This window comes from Coenobita brevimanus, chromosome 8, assembly GCF_032717465.1.
Source record: "Coenobita brevimanus isolate Jiangsu-jjx chromosome 8, ASM3271746v2, whole genome shotgun sequence".
Taxonomy (NCBI): Eukaryota; Metazoa; Arthropoda; class Malacostraca; order Decapoda; family Coenobitidae; genus Coenobita; species Coenobita brevimanus.
In genome coordinates this window covers 35608654-35630181 of record NC_136961.1, presented here as the reverse complement: position 1 = coordinate 35630181, position 21528 = coordinate 35608654, and the positions used below count along the sequence as shown (strand labels likewise).

At 46.5% G+C, this 21528-nt stretch overlaps 2 protein-coding genes across 2 annotated transcripts in view; both read left to right on the top strand.

The window, feature by feature from the left end:
• LOC145406108 (glutamate receptor 4-like) overlaps positions 1-20385 on the top strand; it is a 100256-nt gene extending 79871 nt beyond the window's left edge. The window contains exons 6-9 of the mRNA XM_080277310.1: positions 14211-14391; positions 14994-15093; positions 17668-17797; positions 20293-20385. Coding sequence (XP_080133436.1) covers positions 14211-14391; positions 14994-15093; positions 17668-17797; positions 20293-20385 — 504 coding nt within the window. The remainder of the gene's footprint in view (positions 1-14210; positions 14392-14993; positions 15094-17667; positions 17798-20292) is intronic.
• LOC145407481 (putative glutamate receptor) overlaps positions 1-21528 on the top strand; it is a 455848-nt gene that overhangs the window by 82519 nt on the left and 351801 nt on the right. The window lies entirely within an intron of this gene.

Sequence of the window (21528 nt, the reverse complement as noted above, 5' to 3'; positions counted from 1 at the left end):
TTAAAAATAATTTTGACATTATATACCCTACCTGGCTTGTAATAAGAATAAGAACCACTATTGCATGATTATGAAAGAAAATTGTTCTATAAAAGGAGAAGCCCTATCTTGTAATCCTAAATACCCTCAAGATGCCATTAGCTGATTCTAAAAGGGAATAACATTCTCATTCGTAGGTCCTAAACCTAATGCATTAATCCGCCATTTTAGAAATTAGAAACTAATGGAATTTTTGTATACCTATGCTCTGCAGGTGGGTATGCGAGTGTTCATTAAACAGAAGTAGGGAAATACATTGAAACCACAATAACACAATAGGACACCAATCTTTCTCAAATAATAGTAATAAATCCTTACACAGCCACTAAAGAAATTATAGACCCCAGAGATAACAAAATATTTAAAGCCATATAAGCATCAGGATAATCAGAATATCGTCAAGGCATCCCATTTAATCCCAAGAAATGTTGAGGGAAAAAGGTAATGTTAACCCCTATAAACATGGTGCAAAAATGAATTATAAGCCACTTAGGATTTAGTGCCAGCACAGTAATTAAAACACCAGGAGTGGCGTGATAATGTATGGGCTTCCTTTTATTGTTTTAATTTCTTTGAATTTTATGCGTTTAATTCATCCTTTATCGACAGGTCTTGTATTATTAATTCAAACAATTTTAATTTATATCACTACAGGATTGTTTGCTAAGAGCTATTGATTTTCATATATATTTTTTTTTATTTTATTATTATTATTTTTTTTTTGCTGGAATACTAGTACCGGGTACTGTTTATTTATGCTGCATCTTTGGCAGCCAGTGAGCAATTTAAGAAGAGATTTGTTTATTTTTTTTTTAGCATTAATAATTAGATTTGTTTTAATTCTTATGGATCCAGTTTTGAAAGCAAATAAAATTGGAGAGTCAACCACAATTTTTCTGTCACATTATTCTAACATCAGAAATGCAGCTATGAATCTAAGAACAATTTATAATGAACCTAGAGCTATGTTTACAGTATTTATCATTAGTTCTTTGCTTCTTACATTATTTGTAGTCGTGAAAGTGATGAGTTCGTGTTCTAGCCCTTTGCGGTTAATAACTTATGATAACACCACTTGTTTTCAACAATTCCTTACATTGGTACTCCTTTAGTTCAATGAGTTTGAGGGGGGGGGGGATTGCTGTAGAAAATGCTATTTTAACTTGATCTTTCACTTCCCCTTTTTTACTTCCATTTGTTGTTGCTGCTACAACATCACACAATCCTCATCCGCACTGAGCAGTGGGGACGATGGTTGTGGAGGTGAATGTTAAGTCGAGGCGTCCTCTCTGTAGATGGGTGGGTTTGTTGGCGTCACTGAGGAGCGTGATCTTGTCAGTCTCGTCAAGGAGCACATTCATGTGGCGACTGGCCTGATTTAAACAGGATGGGAATCCCAGCCGAGGGTGATGCATGTTAAAATCGCCTCCAATGAGGGTTGGTTGGTTAACTTCAGTTGTAAATATCTCTGCGAGGTCTACTTCTGTCACTGGCTTGCAGTAGATGTTAAATATTTGTAGGTTTCCATCCCTGAGCGTGACGCTGATGCCCTGTACTTCTGTTCCTTCTCCACAGTGAGGAAGGGGCCATGCTGGTGTGGCAAAAATATTATTTCTAACGAGAATGGCACAGCCCTGAGGGCTGTTGCAAGCAGAGGGAAGGAGGTAGGGGGTGAACCCTGTCAGTCTGAAGGACTGACGTGCTAGGATAAGAGTCTCCTAGAGGAGGAAAACGTCTACTTTGTCTCAATGTGCAATTTCCTCTAGTAGTGCTCGTTTATTCTTGAGTCCTCGGGTGTTCCTCTGGACAATGTTGAGGTGTCGGGAGGGCTAAATTGTCGTGTTGGGGGGGGGGGAGGAATGTCTGGCTTGTGGAAGAGTTTCAGGATTTTCGTTTCTTGGATCCCTGTGGTCATTGGTGGCGTGTTGGTGGGTTTCAAAGTTGTTGGTGATTGGGGTTCTTTGGTCACCAGTGGTGATTGTGAGTGTGCCCGGCTTTCCCTTTTGTCTTCCTTGGAGTTGGCTTTCCTTTTGTGTTCATTGGTTTTCTGTTTCTGAATGGTCGGGGATGGAGCTGAGTAGGAAGGGTGAGGGGTTGGGTTCTCGGGTTCTACTCTGGTCTGGGAGGATCGTTGGTTCTGTCTGGGGAGAGCATTGATATCGGAGCAGGGGTATGAATTTTTAACCCACTCATCTTCTGTTTCGTCTGCTATGGGGTATAGTGCTGTGGGATTCAGGGGTTGGCCTAGCTGTATGCTGAAGACCATCATTATGGCCTTCCCAAGGTCTCGGCCAAGCATGCGGAAGGACTCCGGATGGACAATGATCTGTCCTGGCTGGATGACACGGGTGGTTTGGGTGAAGGAGGAGGTTGTTGTCGTTGGTGGGGAGGGGGGTTGTGAGAGTGTAGTGGTTTGAGGTGAGTTCTCCATGGGTGAGTTGGCTTCGTTTGGTGGAGGGGTGGCTGTGAGTTGTGGAAGTCAGTTGAAAGTGGCTGGATTTGGTTGCAGAGCATTGGATACACTGAGATGAGGTTGGCATGTAGGGAGAGGGGGGAATTCTGCTCGGGACGTGAGATGCTGGGGGTGCTTTTTTGCTGTCCACAGACGAATGTGCCTGGGGGGGCTGGAGACGTCTTTAATTTCTCTAACACCCACTTTGTCTGGCCCTCGATGTTCCTTCTTACTCTTTCCATGTGTGATGGTGTCCGTCGCAATTCAGGCATTTGGTCACACGCTGTTTGGCCTTGTATTTACTGAGGCACTGTTCAGTGTTGTGTCTCCCACTGCAGATGGCGAATTTTGGTGGATGCTTGCACTCCGACAGGTGCTGGCCGAACCATTGGCAGTTGAAGCACCTGAGTGGCTCAGGGGAGTATTATATGAGGTAATACTTGCTCAGTTGCCTAGATTGAGGGTCTGTGGTATGGTGCCTCGCAAGGTGATGAGAACTTGTTTGGCTGCAACCCCCTTCATCTGACACTGCTCAGCGTTCCCCACTTGTGGATGCTTGAGGATGTGGTCTAGGCGTAGCTACTGGTTGAACTCCATGAGAATGGCTTTTCATGTGGTGAGGTTTGAGTCTATTTTGGTAATGATTATAGGTTTCCCTGCAGCTGTGTAACAGGACTGGAGGATCTCCAGAGATGAGCTGTCGGGGGGGTTTAACACTAGGCTGTAGTCTCGTCTTGTTGATTGTGAGAACCTGAGGTCATGGTGTTCATCTTCTAGAGCCATCACCAGTTCTGCAGTCGTCGGGAAGGCATCATGTTTTGGGACCAGAAAGGTTGGGTAGGAGGTGTCTGTGCAAGGCTGGGGTCTCACAGACACTGCGGGCACTATTCGTGGTGAGGGACATTGATGGGGTTGGCGAGATCTTCTGGCTGAGACATTTTCATTTCCCAAGTTCTGAGGGGTGGTAGGATAGGTGGAGTCATTAGTCGGCATGGTTTGCTGGGTCTAGTCCCCTCTGTTTTTGTTTTTCTTTGTGACAAGTATGAAGCTATCGTCTTCCTCTGTGCTTTGGGAAGAGTGCATGGCACCGGCTTGACCTCGGTGAGGAAGGTGGTTGTCGGGATTAGGATGTGAGATCACTGTACTTGAGCTGTTGAGGCTAGTGGAGGGTGCAGGAGTGACATCCACATCCATGTCGAGGTGTGTCTTTCCTTGTGAAGGGTAGAAAAAGTCATCTTTGTCAGAGGTTCCAGTAGGGCTTGCTGGATCAGGATTATCAGCACTCTGTTTCTTGAGATCTTCTTCTGAGGTGTCTGGGGTTCTTGGTCATTTAGGGTCAGAGATATGTTTAAGGGACTGGGTCTTTTTCGAAGTGCTGTAGAGTGTGGTGAAGGATGGAGGCTTCCTGCTGCCATTCTTCAGCTGCCTCGGGGAGGTGATTATCTGAATGGCTCCTGTAGAGGTGTTGATCATTGGACAGGGTTGGGAGCTCATTGTGTCGGTAAAAAGGGAGAGAAAGTTATTGCCTACCTATGCTGGTGGTCCTCAGTGCTGGGGTTTAACCTCCCCCACTCTCTAAAGGGCATCATGAGGAGGGATCCCCTGCACCTACAGCAGACAGCCTTTCATGGGGAACTTAACCGTATCAGTGGTTTGCCTTCCTGCCACTCCATGGCTCCCCAGTCACCTAGTGACCCTAAACGGCCTTACCTCAGGGTTTAGTTTGCCAGTAGTGGAGTAACAGGAAATTCTGTGGAGTGGTTGGGCAAAGATGTCAAAGGATAGAGGATATAGTGTATTGGATTTGAGTGTGGGTAATTGTCAGGGGGGGGGGCGTGCGAGGGGAGTGTTAAGAATGGAATGTATGTGGGAGCAGGCACCTGTTCTGCCTTGCTGCAGTATACAGCTACCTGAGAAGTCATGTAGTATATCTGCAGTGGTGTGGTAGCAAGTCGGGATGAAGTCTTCGGGATCGTGTTGCCAAGTTCGGGATTCGAGCAGGGTGCTGGATCGAAGGTTCCATTAGTGATACCACTGCTTGACTGGGAATGATGGTTTTGTCTTCTTCTTCTTCTTCATGGAGATCTGTCTCCCATGGGAGAACATGGGCCTAGTAGGGCCCTTCAAGGAAGTAAGCTGATCTAAAAAAAAAAAAAAAATGGGGGAGGCAGGTGCCTTGGCTATGAGGATGGGTGCAATGAATGAGTTGGGAATGTGAGGAGGAAGAGCAAGTGGCATGTAGCTTGCAGCCCGGGTGTGCCAAGTGGCAGAGTGGGAGGCCTCCACCACTCAAGCTTCATGGTCTGCATGGGTGAGGCGTGAGATGGCTAGGTGGACCTCACGTTTCATGTGGGAGAGGTTAGGCCCCAGGGGGGAAAGTGATGTTGGGGAGAGTAGTAGTGGAGCGGGCGAGCGGCATTGGCTCTCTCATTGCCAGTGAAACCTACATGGCCGGGCAGCCAGTGCAAGAAAACCTCCCCACTACGGTAAGCAATGGAGTCAACCACGGCTGCGATTGAGGTCAGAAGGTGCACAACGTCAGTGAAGTACTGTGCTTGTAGATCATACAGTGGCGAGAGTGAATCGGTATGGATGACTATGCGCCGACATTGGTGTAGGCGTGCATGTCTGAGAGTGCCAAGGATGGCTACCAGCTCTGTCTCGTACAGGGAGGTCCCAGAGGGGAGCCTCCAGGTCCCAACACAGCCTTCACTGAAGAATGCAGCACCAGCTGACCCCTCAGCAGAGATAGACCCATTGGTAAAGTATTCCATGATCTCTGGGAGCCAGAGAGAAGCAATTCTCCGGAAGCCATCCTGATGGAGAAGGGCAGGCAGAGATGCTCTGAGGCAGGCTTTGGAGGGTGCAAGACACTGGATCATGGGGGGCAGCCATGGAGGGGAGGGCATGTATTAGGATCAGGGAGGTCAGGACTGCCCTGAAAGGCATCGGTAACGTCGAGACTGCGGATGATGTTCGTAGTGGATTGTGCCCAGTCCCTTCTTGGGTGAAGGTTGGGAGGCCCGGCAAGGGTGCACTGCAAGAGCAAGGAGAAGGCAGCTGCAGCCTAAGTCTGCAAAGTTGGACAGAAACCGCTGTCGATTGACTCCAGATTCTGTGCTGAAGGGATGGGAAGCTACTTTCTGTCCTAATGTTCTCTAGTCGCACCCAAACAGGAATCCCTAGCATTACATGCAGCGCGGCATTTTGTAGGACTTCAAGGGAGCGCACTTGTGTCCCAGAAAGCCCTACAAAACAGATGGCACTGTAATCCACAAAGGAACGTATGATCTGTGAGTAGAAAGTCCTAAGGATGCGATAGGAGGCACCAAGGCTGCAACGTTAAAGGGCCTTGATTGCTGAGATCCTGGGGGTGGCTCTCTCCCATAGGTACCTGACACTAGTGGAGAAAGACGTGTGACTGTCAAACCACACCCCCAAGTACTGATGGCTGCAAACAAAGTTGAGCTGATGGCCCCCAAGGTGGAGAGGATGTTCGGAGAGACGTATGCCAAAGAGTAGGCTTGTGATCTCTTCAAGACTAATCTTGAAGCCCAGTTTGCAGCATCTGTCATGGAGGCAGGTTAGAGCAGTTGGGGCATGATGATAGCAGTCCCTATGGGAGAAAACAAGGGAGAGACCATCTACATAGCAGAGCATGGTGATGCCCCCACCAAAGCCGATTGACAGCAGATCCTCAACAAACGATGTTAAACAAGAGAGGACTGAGCAAACAGCCTTGAGGAGTGCCGTTCACATGTGGGTAGGAGGGAGAGAGCCGGCCCTGACAGAGGACTTTGGCAGAATGGCCAACAAAGAAGTTTCAAATCCAGGAGAGGAGTCAGCCACAGATATCTCTCCCTGTAAGAGCTGCCAAGATCACATCAGGCTCAGCTAACTCGAAGGCCTTCTCAAGATCAAGGAAGATGGCCATTCCCTTGTCATTTCTCAGCTCACCCACAAATGAGGCAAGGCACTGTGGGGCACCTCTGTCTGGCGGGAAGACAAAGAGCCAAGGGTGCAAAGAGCCTAATTTCCAGGTGAGTCAAGAAAAAACTAGTCTCTCAGATGTCTTTGCCATGCAACTGAGGAGGGATATAGGCCACATGGCACCAGGCTTGTGTTGCTTAGGGATGGGGTGGATGACGGCAGTCTTCCAAGATCCTGGGAGGCATCCCTTCACCCATGAGTGATTAATTAAACGAAGAATGCCAGACTTGCCCATCTGTCCAAAGCCTGCAAAGAGGGAGTAGGTCAGGCCATCTGCACCCAGGGCTGTATCTCCCCTGCTGTGAAGGGTCTTGTCCAGTTCCCTGTTGGTAAAGAGGTGATCATTAACAGCTTGGCATGCACAGACTGCATCCACGGAGTCCCTCCTCAAGCCCCCAAGGCACACCTGCACATCCCTGACCACCTGGGGAAGGAATGATTATTGCTTCCATGGCCGGGAGCCATCTGAGTGTGCCTTGCGCATTATGGAGGTTATTCTCTCGGGCATGGAAGCATACACTCCTTTCTCGTATCCTTTGTCTAACTCAAGAAAGCCTTGGTTTTATCATGCTTATTCTAATGCTGTCCGCAACAAGGAGAGGGCCTACAAAAGGTATCGGAGCCAACCCACCCCAGAATCACATCATCTTTACGTTTCTGCCCGGAATCGTGCTAAGTCTGTTCTTTGTTCTGCTAAAAATAATTTCATCCGTACTAAATGCTTTCAACTCTCCAACTCGAATTCTTCCCGCTCCTTCTGGCACCTTGTCAAAAACCTTTCTAACAACTTTATCTCATCATCCTTCCCTCCTCTTTTCTACTCTGATGGTTCTGTAGCTATTTCTTCTACTGATAAAGCAGATCTCTTCGCACAGACTTTCTCCTCCAATTCCACCTTAGATGATTCCAGTGCTGTTCCTCCATCACTTTCCCCCTCTGACTTCCTCATGGCTGACATTAAAATTTCTTCAGCTGATGTATTTTCTGCCATCACTGGCCTCAATACTAACAAGGCATATGGGCCTGATGGAGTCCCTCCTGTTGTTCTCAAGAACGTGCTTCAGTGCTTACACCATGCCTAGGCAAACTCTTTTGTCTTTGTCTGTCAACTTGATGTTTCCTTTTTGCTGGAAGTTTGCTCTCATTCAGCCAGTCCCAAAGAAGGGTGACCACTCCCAACCCTCCTACTATCATCCAATTGTTTTAATGTCCTGTATTTCAAAAGTTTTCGAGTCAGTTCTGAATAGAAAAATTTTAAGGCATCTTTCCTATCACAACCTTCTTTCTGATTGTCAGTTCAGGTTCTTTCAGAGACGTTCCACTGGCGATCTTCTCACCTACCTTTCAGACTCCTGGTTATCCTCCTTTCGGGACGTTGGCGAAAGCTTTGCCATTGCACGTGATATCTCAAAGGCTTTCAATCGAGTCTGGCATAAATCTTTAATTTCCAAACTGCCCTCTTATGGTTTCTATCCTTCTATCTGTACCTTTGTCGCTAGCTTCCTTTCTGGTCGTTCTATAGCCACTGTTGTAGACGGCCACCGTTCTTCTCCTAGATCTATCAACAGTGGTGTTCCTCAGGGCTCTGTCCTATCACCAACTCTCTTCCTTTTAATCATCAATGACCTTCTAAGCTGTACCTCCATTCATACGCTGATGACTCCACCCTTCACCTTTCCATGCAGTTCCTGCAATGCCCATCTCAGCAGTTACTTCAACAAACAAGGGATGAGGCTATGGTACACCTAACATCTGATTTGGCTCGTATCTCTGACTGGGGTAAAAATAATCTGGTTGTTTTTAATGCATCTAAGACTCAGTTCTTACACCTATCAACCCGACAAAATCTTCCACAGGTATACCCACTAATGTTTGATAATATTCAGCTTAATCCTGCATCATCCTTGAACATGCTTGGGGTTTCATTTACTTGGGACTTATCTTGGAAAGATCATATTACATCTCTTGTAAAATCTGCTTCCAAGAGATTGGGTGTGCTAAGCCGACTCCATTCTTTCTTTACCCCTGCACAGTTGTTGACTCTATACAGGGGTTTTATCTGCCCCTGTGTGAAGTACAACTCTCATGTGTGGGGAGGCTCCCCACATACAGCTCTTCTCAATAGGGTGGAGTCAGAGGCTTTTCGTTTCATTAACTGTCCTCCTCTTACTGACCCCCTTCAACCTCTGTCTGTTCGCCACACTGTTGCATCTTTATGTTTTTTCTATCACTACTTTAATGGTCACTGTTCCTCTGAACTGTCTGCATGCATTCCTTCACCTTTACAACAGGCATGTAGCACCCGTCTAGCAGCAAACTCTCAACCCTTTTCTGTCCAACTCTCTAATGCAAGAGTTAACCGTTATTCCCTGTCCTTCATTTATGCAACAGGTCAACTCTGGAACTGTCTCCCTCTGTCTGTATTTCCTGCTGCCTATGATCTCCAGTCTTTCAAATGCAGTGTTTCCAGGCATCTCGAAGTGAATGGATCTTGAATTTGGCTCTCTATTGTATTTTTTTTTCTTGGATGGAACTGTTATTGTGGGCTCATGGCCTTTGGTTCCTTCTTCTTTGCATAAAAAAAAAAAAGGTCCTCACAGCAAAAGTAGTACTGGGGTGATGAGCCTCATGTGCAGGATCAGGATGAGAAGGTGGCCTGGGGGGCCAGATCTTTGACCACATCTCCTTTAGGAAGGAGTGTGAATCAGGCAATCTGCACCATCTTATGCATGGCTCGTCCCAAATACGCCCTTTTCTTGCGATGCATGACACGCTACTGCAGCCAGGTAAGTCCTGGTGATGGAGGAGGGTTGTCTCCGGTGTGCCTTGTGAGCAGCATTTAGCCTGTGATTCAGCTCACTGACTCCATCGTCAAGGAACCAGTGGTCTTTGACGGGAAAGGCAGGGGGCTTGGAGACAGGGATACTGACTGCAGCAGCATGGTGGAGGGCAAGGGCAACAGACTCTGTATGACCATCAAGAGAAAGGCAGGGGGAGATGTTTCCAAGGTGGGCCTCAACAGCCTCCTTGTACTCACGCCAGTGAGCTCTGCACAGGTACCAATGGGATGGCGGTGGCTGTGAGGGTGGAATGGTCACCACTTGCAGTTCCATTACCATGGCAAAGTGGTCACTGGTGAGGAAGGGGTGGAGGGACCACGCAGATGCACTGGCAAAAGTAGAGGAAACGAGGGTGAGGTCCAGACAACCTCCTCTCACGTGAGTTGGCTCATTGGGGTCATTGAGTAGGGAAACGTCTGCAATTTCCTCAAGAGTCATGACAAGATGCCACCCTGCCTCATTGTTAGGTGGGAGCGAGGAGAGGATATGGTTGTGGGCATTCAAGTCTGCCCTCATTAGCAAGGGTTCAGCAGCAGCAAGGGCCAGAATCTCCCTGAGATCAAGAGCGCTATCGCGGCTCCCCTATGTGTTGAAGATGTTAAGGGAGGCGGTGAAGAGTTGCAGAACAACACCCTACATCTCAACGCTCTCTCCACATGATGCAGGAGGGACAAATTCATCACAGGGGATGTGATCCTTCACCACATCCCCATGTTGCACCCTGGATCATGGGGAGAAAGTGACACTTGAAACCCACAAGTCTAAAAGTGGAGTCCTGGGGAAGAAGGGTCTGCAGGAGGATGACGTGAACATCCTCTCTGGCTGCCATCTCTTGGAGGTGGGAGAGTTTGCTCCAAGCCCTATGCAGTTCCACTGCAAGACTCAGAGAGGGGCCGTGGTGACTGAGGCTGACTGGGAGACTGAGGGGCGTCCTCCGTGGGGAGATGGAGGACGTTCCGCTCTGCCTCTATTGCAGCCTTGGCAGGCATGAGCCCTGGCGCAACGGTTGGACGTGGAAGCAGTTGAGGCAGCGGGAGAGGCAAGTGAGGCTGGGGGTGGAGTCAGGAACTGGTGCCAGGGGCTGTGGAGCAGGGGTGGAATGGTGGGCAGGGGGGAGGAGCTTCGTCTCAACCACATGCTGGACGATGTTGTCCATGGTCTTTACCTGGGGCTGGGTGTCCAGTGGTCAGCCCAGGACATCACCTGATCTGCGCCACTGACAGCGCTATCTCCCTGCACTGCATTCTGAGCTCTTCCACAGTGAAAATAATCTGCAGCAACGCTGAGTTGAGGCATGTGTTGGGAGGCGAAGGAAGGATAGGAGCAGAAGTTGTGGTCTGAGTGGGGGGGGGGGGAGAAGCGGTCGAGGTGGGGGCGGTGGGCTGAGGGGCACGGAGAGGTGGGAAGGCGTCTGATATTGGTGGGGTAGGCGGTGGGGCCACTGCCTTCTTCTGAGAACCCCAGGCGAAAGTTCCTTGGGGAGCAGGGGTGACAAAAATGTGCTGTTGCTCCTGCACCCAGTTTACCTGACAGTGGCGGCCCTGTTCCACCAGAGCTACCCTGGACGGGCACCTCAGATGTCATGCATGGTACCTGTTGGTGCAGTTTGGGCAGCGGGTAACAATTGTCTCCCTGGCCTTGAAAATGGTGAGGCAGACATGTGCCATAGTTCCCACTGCACATGCTGCACATGGCAGGACGTTTGCAACTTGCCCTGTGACTGCTGTAGCAGTGGCACCAGAAGCACTGAAGGGGTTCTGGGGTGAAGGGGCATAGGTGGTAGGTGCCCCAGTTGCCCAGATGGAGCTCCAGTAGAAGAGGACAGCGGAGAGTGACAACCACCTGACAAGTCTCCTCCCGACTTCTCACTCTCTGACAGTGGACAGCTTCCTCCATCTGATCGTGCCAGAGGAGTTTCGAGTCCCAGGCAAGCAGGAAGTCCATCACAACCGCTTTGGTGGTTTTGATGCCTGGTGCTATCTTGACAAGTTTGATGGTGAAGGTCTCGTCAAGGGCAGCAGCTTGCAAGAGGTAGTAGGATTGCTCCTCCAGTGGCACATTGATAAAGCTTCCGTCCTTCCCCATGGTACTGGAGCATTTAGCCCCGGCAGAGTCTTTTCCAGAGCTATCACCGCATCACAGCTCATACCGTAACCTTGTTGAACAGAGATACAAAAGGTCGGGTATGGGGAAGCAGGTGGAGGGCAAGCCACAACAGTTACTGAAGGGCGGGATTGCGGAAAGCCCTCCGGGGGTTCACAGTGCTGGGTGTAGGAATAAGGGGGTTTCCCTGGTTAGCACCCGTGGGATGCCGGCCCTTCCTCCTAACTAGAGTGTAGCCCTCGTCATCGATGGAGGCAGGAGCAGTAGAGTTCTGGGCAGAAGTGCCTGGGATGAGTTCAGGGGCATCAGCATCTGCGGCCTCCATCTGCTCATGAATAGGGGCAGAGTTGGAGAATCGGTTGGCAGAAGTGGCAGTGGTAGAAGTAGTAGGAGTCGGAGTGGAGGAAGAGTACTGGTCCCAACCTGGAGTATGGGTGGGGGAAACCCCGGGGAAGGAATCCAAGCTAGAGGAGGAGGGGGTGCTCAGCACCCGATGGGTGGGTGTTGATGGGGGATTTACCCTTAGCAACAAGTGCTGAGAGGGAGAGGAGGTGGTAGCGAAGGGCCCATGCTTGTTGGCTGGAGCGCAAGCCTTGGTGTAAGTGGTGGAGGCAGAAGGAGTGACAGTAGGTTTAGACCCATGGGGTTTGATGAGGGTGGGAGGGCGTGGCTTATAAGGCATGATGCGGGGGATGAGGGACGGCCCAGAGGGCCAAGAGGGCTGAGACGCCTGCGTGCCTAACGGCACACAGGCGAGAAAAAAAAAATGGGCAATTCTCTACGGGAATGGGGGCCTATCCTCCCCGCCCTCTAAAGGACCCTGCAGGAGACCCGTCACATCCCCATGAGGGACTTCCCTATACTTTCAGAGACACCCTCACTGCCTCCTAAAACCAGGCCTCTAAGGCACCCCTTCGTAGAAGTGCCTTAACAGCACCCCTTCAGGGTTCGGCGTCATACTACAGTGAGGGACACTAGGCAGCAGGCCGAAAAAAATAGTGTCTATCTGTCTGAGACAGAGTCCCAGTAAAAATCTGGAAAATGCAAAAACAAAAGCAAGCTCTTCAGTGCCAGAGGCCAAGTCCCACAACAGCAAAAAATGGGTAAAACTGCCAAAAAGGCTTCCTCTATGAATGAGGCAGAGTCCAGTGCATGAGACACACAGGCCAGAGGTCTGCACACAACACTAGTTGGTATCAGGATCATGGTTTTGTCGTGGGTGGCTGCTTATATGTGATTCAGGTGGATCAGGTGGAGCCAGATGGGCAGAGCTGAACGCCCATTGGCTGCCATGTTGGCTCAGTCTATGTGGTGTTTTGAGGATGGTAGGATTTGAAAATTTTCGACTTGTTTGTTTATTCAAGGTCGTTTTGTGATAATGTAGATTGCCTCTGGAAACAAAAGACGGCAAGGGTCTTGTTCTCTGTCGATTATCTAGGTGTTATCATCCAGGTCTTGTGTCAGGTGGGAGTTGTGTTGGGTAGCACCGTGGTTCTTGATGGCTCCATTCTGTAGGTGACAGGTGAGGCACCTTGATAGTCTGGTCTGTGTCATTAGATTGTGTGAGAGAGGTCCACATTCCTCACTGTTGCAGTTGTGCTGGCGAATGACATGGTCCTCCTGAAGGGGAGTCTTGGTCACGGCGAGTCGATCACGAAGAAGAAAGTGGGCTGTTTTCCTTGTCTCATAGTTGATGATGAGACCAATGTGTTGTTCTGGGTCTGTCGGATGTACATTTCTGTATGCAGTATCCTTGATGATCTCATCTGTCCTATAGTGTGCAGGCATGTAGTTTCACTAGTATATCTTGTGTTCGCCAGTTGTGGGTGTAGTTGCGTGTTGGTCAGTATGCCATTTGTCCAGGTGTCTCTTACTTACGTCGATGTATGTGTAGTCGTTGTTAACAAGGACTTGGGTCACGCGTTCTAGTTCCTGGTGGGCGTCTTTCCAAGTGGTGCAGTGGGAGAGAGCTCTTCTGACGTAGGCGCTAATGATGGAACACAGGTAACGTCAGGGGCACTCACTATCTCCATCCAGGCAGAGTCCTTTGTTCGTGGACTTGGTGAATACTGTTGTCTTGAATCCTATGTTGTGTGGGGTGACGAGTTGTCCAGGAAGGGGAGGCGTCCATCACGAGCTTCTTCATAAGAGAAGTTAAGTCCAGAGGCACCGATGAAGTGCTGTCTGCTGTCCTGCAGCTCCTGAAGGTCCCTGATACGAAAGAAGGTGTCGTCGACTAGTAGCAAGGAGTCTCGATTCGATGGTCTCCATGTAGAAATTAGTGAACAGGAATCCGAGGGAGCTGCACATTGCCACACCGCTGTCAAGAACCACTGTGCCACCCTACACAATTCCCACATGACACAAGAAATGGATGAGAAAACCAAGATAATCGACAGAAAAACAAGACCCTTGCTGTCTCTTGTTTTCAGAGGCAATATAAATTGTCACAAAACAACCCTGTAGGGTATAGTTTTTGTAAAAAATGCTAGATTGAAATGGAACAAATTCACAACAGTTACTTAAAATCAGCCCAAGAATCACCAGCCAAACTTAGTATGTCATGTTTTCAGATGCCCAATGTGTGTGTGTGTGTGTGTGTGTGTGTGTGTGTGTGTGTGTGTGTGTGTGTGTGTGTGTGTGTGTGTGTGTGTGTGTGTGTTCCATACAGAAAGAAAGTCTCTACTAACCTGAATTAACCATCCCACTTTAAAATGGATGCATTGTTGAAAAAGATAAATTGAAGACCATTTATAACCGAAGCTTATTTTTATATGTCTTTACAGCTGGCAGAGTCAGGCATTTTCCGAGAATTAGGTGATCTACTGGGCACGGATCGAGTAGTGTTCAACAAGTTCTCTGAACTCCCCAGCAGTATGAGGACCATCGTGCGGGACGGAACGCACGTTCTCTTTGAAGCTGACTTGACCCACAGCAAGATGATTCCACCTGAATTCTCACTTACAGGTTGTATGGTTTCAACCGTCTCACGATCTGGAGGATTTTAGTATTCCATTTCAGTAGTGCCAAATGAGGGGATTTTAGTATTCCATTTCAGTAATGCCAAATGGGTTTATTTGCCTGTTGGTGTGTCATAGAAGCCTTAGATCGCTAATTCTGTCAATAGCCCTTCCTTTGTCAAGACAACTCTTGCATTATATTTCAAGTAAAGCCAGGCGATTTTAATCAGCGTCCAGTGAGTCAGAGACGCCTGAAAGTGTTAATATTGTCACCAGTAGCCCTCTTATGGTCGAGAAACTTCCAGTATTTTTATTCCAGCTAATGCCATGCAATTTATTTACCTGATATTGAGATACAGGAGCTTAAGAGTTTAACGGTGCTACGGAGGGACACCCTTATGTTGTGGTAACCGGATAACCATGCTGCTCAACTGCTTCGTAATGCAAACGTCCTTAAGCTATTTCCCTATCCCCCAAAGGACTGAAAGAGGGGGCAACTTCAGCCTGCAGTCTATTGGATTCACACTTCAGATGAGTGTACGACAACAATTCTTATACGATGCTGATACCTGCCTCAAACTTAGCTCACTCTTCCTTTCCTCTTGCCAGGAAGGTGTGACTTCTACCTGTCTTTCAGCACCTACATGCCCACGCCCATTGCCATGGTTACCAGAAAAAACAGCCTTCTTATCCCAGGCTTAAATAAAGTGTGAGTATTTAACACCTTCAACCCGAAGAAGTCTGTATTTCATTCTTGCTGCCTCCAGATTATTACACCTGCACGAGCAAAAGAGCGAAGTTATTGTTTTGCCCGGTGTGTGTGTGTGTGTGTGTGTGTGTGTGTGTGTGTGTGTGTGTGTGTGTGTGTGTGTGTGTGTGTGTGTGTGTGTGTGTGTGTGTGTGTGTGTGTGTGTGTGTGTGTGTGTGTGTGTGTGTGTGTGTGTGTGTGCGTGTGTGTGTGTGTGTGTGTGTGTGTGTGTGTGTGTGTGTGTGTGTGTGTGTGTGTGTGTGTGTGTGTGTGTGTGTTTAGGAAAATAATTCAATTTTGATTCGATTTTGATCAGACTTGTTGAAAGGGTTAAATGTCCACCAGTGGGTCTTCCTCGTTTTAGAGAAAGGTCAAAGGTCAAGATCGCATGCAAGGTCCGATCTGGACTGAACTTATTGGAAGCTTAAGGGTCTTGCAAGGATGAAATATTTCCGTTTTTAGAACAACAGATCGAAGGTCAGAATCACAAGGCAAAATCAAGCAATCGACCCTTAGATCAAAAGTAGGGATTGGGCGTTACACTCTACTGCACATCTTTTATTCTGTTTATGTAAGATTTTTCTAAATGGTGAAGTTACAGACATCCTTCTTTAACCCCTTTAGTAAAAGAGGACTTACATAAGAATAAAATCGCCTGTATGTAGCAAGTATGAACAAATTTTCAGTGTTTCAGTGTACAAGAACTTGACTTTCTCGAAATTGTTCCATTAAAGATACAAACTAGATACTAGATTATTTTTTTAATCCTTCCTTCCTCTGTTCTGTTATTTATTAAAAAAATATATATACTTCTTAACTGTCCTAGACACTTTACCAACCAACAAATCTTCAGGGCCAGACGGAATTCCTTCAAACCTTTTGAAATATTGTTCTCCAGAACTTGCTCCAGTTCTAGCTAAATTATTCAGATTATGCATAAGAACTTTTTTTTATTCCACAATTCATGGAAAGAAGTAATATCCACCTAATTCCAAAGAATGGAAGTTCTTCTGATCCCTCTGATTACAGACCAATTGCTATCACACCTTCTCTTGGTAAAATAATTGAGATTATAATTAAAAGGCACATCGTTAAACATCTTGCATCCAACAGCTTAATAAGTGACTGACAGCATGTTCTTCGTCACGAAAGGTCCACTGTTGATATACTCAGTCTCTTGACTCATACTATCCATCAGTTGCCTGATCAACATGGAGAAATCCATGCAGTAAAGTTTTTGACAGAGTGTGGCACCGTTCCCTGATATCTTAAACTCCCTTGCTATGGCCTGTCATCTTTTGTCCTACTAATCTTACGTATCAGCAACAGAAGAATCAGAGAAAAGGTACATGATATATTTTCCAATTCCCATCCAGATAATGCCGGTGTGCAACAAGGATCTGTCCTGGCTCCAAATCTGTTCCTCATTCATGTCAATCATCTCTTGTCCGTCACCCATAATCCCATTCGCTCGTATGCAAATGCCAATGTTTCATAGATCCTTTACTCATAACCAACCGTTCACAAAGTCTGACATCTCTAACTCACAACTCAGAACAGCAATCTCCATAAATCAAGACATATCTAAGGTTACACTGTCTCATTTACTGCTAGGAAAACCAAGTATATCCAGTTACTATTAGACAGATGTCACCTAATCCTGTATTACTTTCCATATAGCCATTATTTCTATCTCTAAAAGTAATGAAATTCTCTGGGTTTTGCCTAACAATACCTTCAGTTGGACCATTGACGTTAGATCACTGGCTAAAACCGCCTCAAAGAAACTTGAATTATTGTTCAGAATTCGTAACTTCTTGACTGACGAGCAATTAGCTCTAATTTACGAGTTATGTGCACTCTCACCTCCAATATTGCTCAGCCTTGTGGAGGGGATGTGGTGAGGTTCCACTAAAACAAATTGACAACATTCAGAACAAAGCGATAAGAATAATTAATAACCCAGCAATTGCAAATGAACTGTCTCCCCTACAAGTAAGATGGAATGTTGCCTCCGTTGCATTATTTTGCATATATTTTTATGTCAGTTGCTGAAACGAAGTTCCATCCAATGTGCCACCTCTCCACGCCTTCCTCTGTGCTATGCGGGCATGTGGTATTGCTCATGACTTGTCACACTGCAATAATGGAGAACTTCTGCCTATCAGAATTCCTATAATTCCCGAACTGCATCCCATTGGAACTCGCTTCCCGAGACTAGTTTCTCTCATAACTTCAACCTAGAGCAGTTCACCTGCAACTGTTACAAAATGTTTGTGGAGAACACATGTTCTATGGTGGATGGATTGTTCTTTCTTTATTTTTCCATTCTCTGTAAAAAAAGAAAAGAAAAAAAAAAAGAAAAAAAAACAGATTAATGAGGATACATTTAAAGTACCTCCAGCTCATATTCTTAAAACAGGTCGCTATGAGAAGGCAAGCCCAAAATTTAAAATATGAAAATATATTTAACATGTCAGTTTCTTTCAAGTTAAAGTAGATGCACTATAGCAATTGTTTACATTGTGTTATCAGGGCCGAAGTATTGGTTGAGTCTGGCTTGTACCGTTATTGGCTGTTCACCTCGCAGCCCAACTCAACCACGTGTAACAACCCCCCCAAGATTATCAGCGTCAGCACCGTTTTGGCTCTCTCTAATGTCTGGGTGGGTACTGAAATTTAAAAGAGTCCTATATGCTGTTATGAAGCACTGTAATGTATTTAATCACTGGCACACTATGTACCGGTAGGTACTCCATCCATGTGCCATAATTTCTCCTCTCTCTGCAATCCTGCACATGGATGGAGGAAGTTGTGGTCACGGTTCCTTCACTCCCTATTCAGTGCTAAGTGGTTGTACGAAATGTTGCTAGACCACACGAAGAGCACGTGCAATGACTCTGTTACTCGAGGTGTATAACGGCTTCAAACCACCACCAACAACAGGTCTTTTTTGCCTGGGGTAGGGGTAAAGCACGAGCAAAAGCTATGGTTTGTGAGTTAACTTACTGTAGCATTACATAGTTATACAGACAAATAGTTCCATAGATGCGCTTTAGACATAATTAAATGCACGTAGGATACAAAGGTAGCGACAACAGACACCAGTGCAACAGGGCAGCATTCCTTAGGTGGATGGAAATCTGATGATAAGCCTGCTGGACCTTCCTTTATGCAGACAAGAGTCAACTCTTTCCTGAGCATCCTCCTTTGCTGATCTTATGAATTTAAAAAAATCTTCCTATGCGACACGAATAACAGTGAATCATGATTAGAAACTTACGCAATACCAACAAAAAGTTTTTCTTTTTAAAAATTGTTGCAATGCAGCTATATCAAGCGAAATATCAATTCCATTGACATTCTTTCCCCCCTTCCCACGCTCTCATGTCGTTTACTTACCTGTATATACTTTTGCACTGCGAGCTTACTGAGCCAAAATTTGATGCATTCCAGGTCGCATTACCACCACACGGTCAACAGATAAATATGCGTACTTGAAACCATTATTCCTCTTCCACTGTTTGATTCTACCACACTTACCAGAATATCTTAAGAAATCAATGATAATTCATCACTGTTACGATATTTATTGATCTAATGTTTCATCACATTTTCATTCAGTCAGTATAGCACCTACACTATATTTTGATATTAATTCATTGCGATTGTTGTTAATGATGTTTCAGCTCAGCTCGTGACAATCTCAGATAATGTCCATGGTTCCTCTTACAATGATTTTGTTGGTCCTGCCTTTCGGCTCATTGTCTCAAAGCTCATAGCTACAAATCATGTGGTTCTCTCTTTGATTAACTTTTAAAAATTCTTAGTCCCACTTCGTTTAAGGGACGCTAGGTATTATCGGTTAAAGAAACTGATGAATTTACAAGTGTTTAAGGGGCATAGAGACAGGACAATTAATTTGATACCGTAGTATATGGTATAACACAAGAGAGGCCCAGAATTTCATCCTTTTGTAACTAATATCACATACATAAGGCAACACTGCAGCTCTTAATTCCATGCCCTAGCAGTTCTTCGTGACTAGCAACTAGCATAGTGTTCTAGTGCTAATCACTTGTTACAAGTGAGCACTGAAGATTGAGAGAAGGTAATTTTAGGGCAAGTAAGAGAACAACAGATAGTTCATCTTAAATTCCCTACTGTAAGGACATGTTTTTAATTTACATTTGCCACATGCAGACGATTTTATTACAATTTTGGGAAAGCTCTCGCCGTGAAGAGGTTAGAAACAATCCCCATTAAGCTTCTCTACGATGGAAAGCCTCCACAAAGCAAAATCTATTTATTTAAAATGGCCACGTTGTTTGTATGTCCCTCAGTCACGCTCAAACCAAGGGCCAGAGACCACCACACCCATATATATTCTGAATCAGGGTGACCCAAGGATGGTGTTGGGGGGTCCAAATTCTGATCGGGATCATTTGAGGTCATGTGTAGAGTGTTGGCTTTTTTGGCCTGGACAACGCCAATTATCCCTGCGGCCCAGTTTTTGGCATGAAGATTCATAATTCATGCCCTCCAGTTCGGACATAGGCTATGTGAGGTTGACCTCCGAGGTTATTTGAGGTCAATAGTTGGAGGTCATTTGGTCGCCAGTAATACACGCTCGAACGACTAGACCCAGCAGCTCAATTTTTGGCATGGAAACTCACATGACCTCCAGTTCGGACATAGGCCATGTTAGGTTAACCTCCAAGATCATTTGAGGTCGCCAGTCGGAGGTTATCTGAGGTCACCAGTAATACACGTACGAACGACTGGACCCAGCAGCCACACTTTTGGCACGGAGACTCACATGACCTCCAGTTCGGACATACGATATGTGAGGTTGATCTTTGAGATCATTTGAGGTCACCAGTAAGAGTAAACAAGTGCACAGAAATACCGTGCGTTAGTCTGCAAAAGCTGAAATAGAATGTTGCTGGACCTCTTATAATCTTACTTCAAAAGCATAAGAGGTACACGGCCATTCTGGGGTGGAAAGATTGAACTACAACAAACAAGATTACAATGTTCACCTTATTGGCCCGAGCAACGCCGGGTACCTCTGCTAGTATAATACAAGGGTCTAATACCACCAAAAAATACATATATTATTAATCTTTTACGCTTGTACTAATAGGATATCATTTTCAGGGAATGTTTGTCATACTGGGAGGCGGATTCCTGGTCAGCCTGATGGTGCTGTTGATGGAGAATGTCGTGGCTGTGGGCAGGTACGGACGTTAACACCAGAACATTCTTCACGCTAACCCTGACTCTCTGTAACCATTAACCATTACGAATTCATCACCCTATCTACCTGAGACTCCATCTTCACTGGCCCTGTTTAACCAACACCACCACCACCACAAACTACCAACACTACAACTACCACCACCAACAACAACCACCGTCTGTACAACTACCGCCGTTACCACCAACCACCGCCTTCATCACAGCTGGTATCATCACTCACTACCGGTTCAACCACAAGTACCACAAATACCACCACCATCACCAATGACATCTCTACCACCACCACTACCACCAGCACTGAGACAGTCACTACCATTGACAGTTGGTTCAGCCATAATCTATTCCTCCACCACTACCATCACCACCACTTGTGAGTGAGTCAGTGTTTATTGCTTAGTGGCCACGATTCAGGTGCTGCCTGAACGCGATGAATTGGCACTGATCGTTTCCTCTGGCGGAATTTGCAGACTCAGCAAGGGAACGCTGAGAAGACTGTTTTATGTGTAGAGAGCCGAGAATTCCTTAACTCAGTGTAAAGTGATTGCAGTTGTACAGAAATTCACATACCACTCTCTGCAATAAAATTAAGAGAGACAGAGGTCTACTAGACTCTGAGAGTGTAACACAGCTCTCAACCAATAAGTAGTTGTGCGGAGTCTTTAAGAATAGCCTGAATTCCCTATGGGCTTACAGTACATCTCACACACTTATTGGCAACTCTACCACAACCATCACCACCACCAACCATCAACATCACCACGGCAACCATCATCATCAACCACAAACTCTTCGACATCATCCACAACTACCATCGCTAAAATACTCATAACCACTACTAACAGTCATCAGGACTACCACACCTTCCCCACCACCACCACCAAAGACCAGCAATGTAACCACCACCACAGCCACCAACCACCTACACTATCACAAGTCTCTGCACCAATATGCAGGCCATCTAGGCACTAGTATATATCTCAGTTCACAATGTGCTGCACGTAGTGTCTGCTGGAAAGATACACAGCTTCTCCCTAGGAATGTCAATCCACATGATGTATATCCACAATCCTGTTGCCCCCGACCATCAAGAAAGTCTTAACACATGATGTATCTCAAACAATCTCTTTTTAGTCC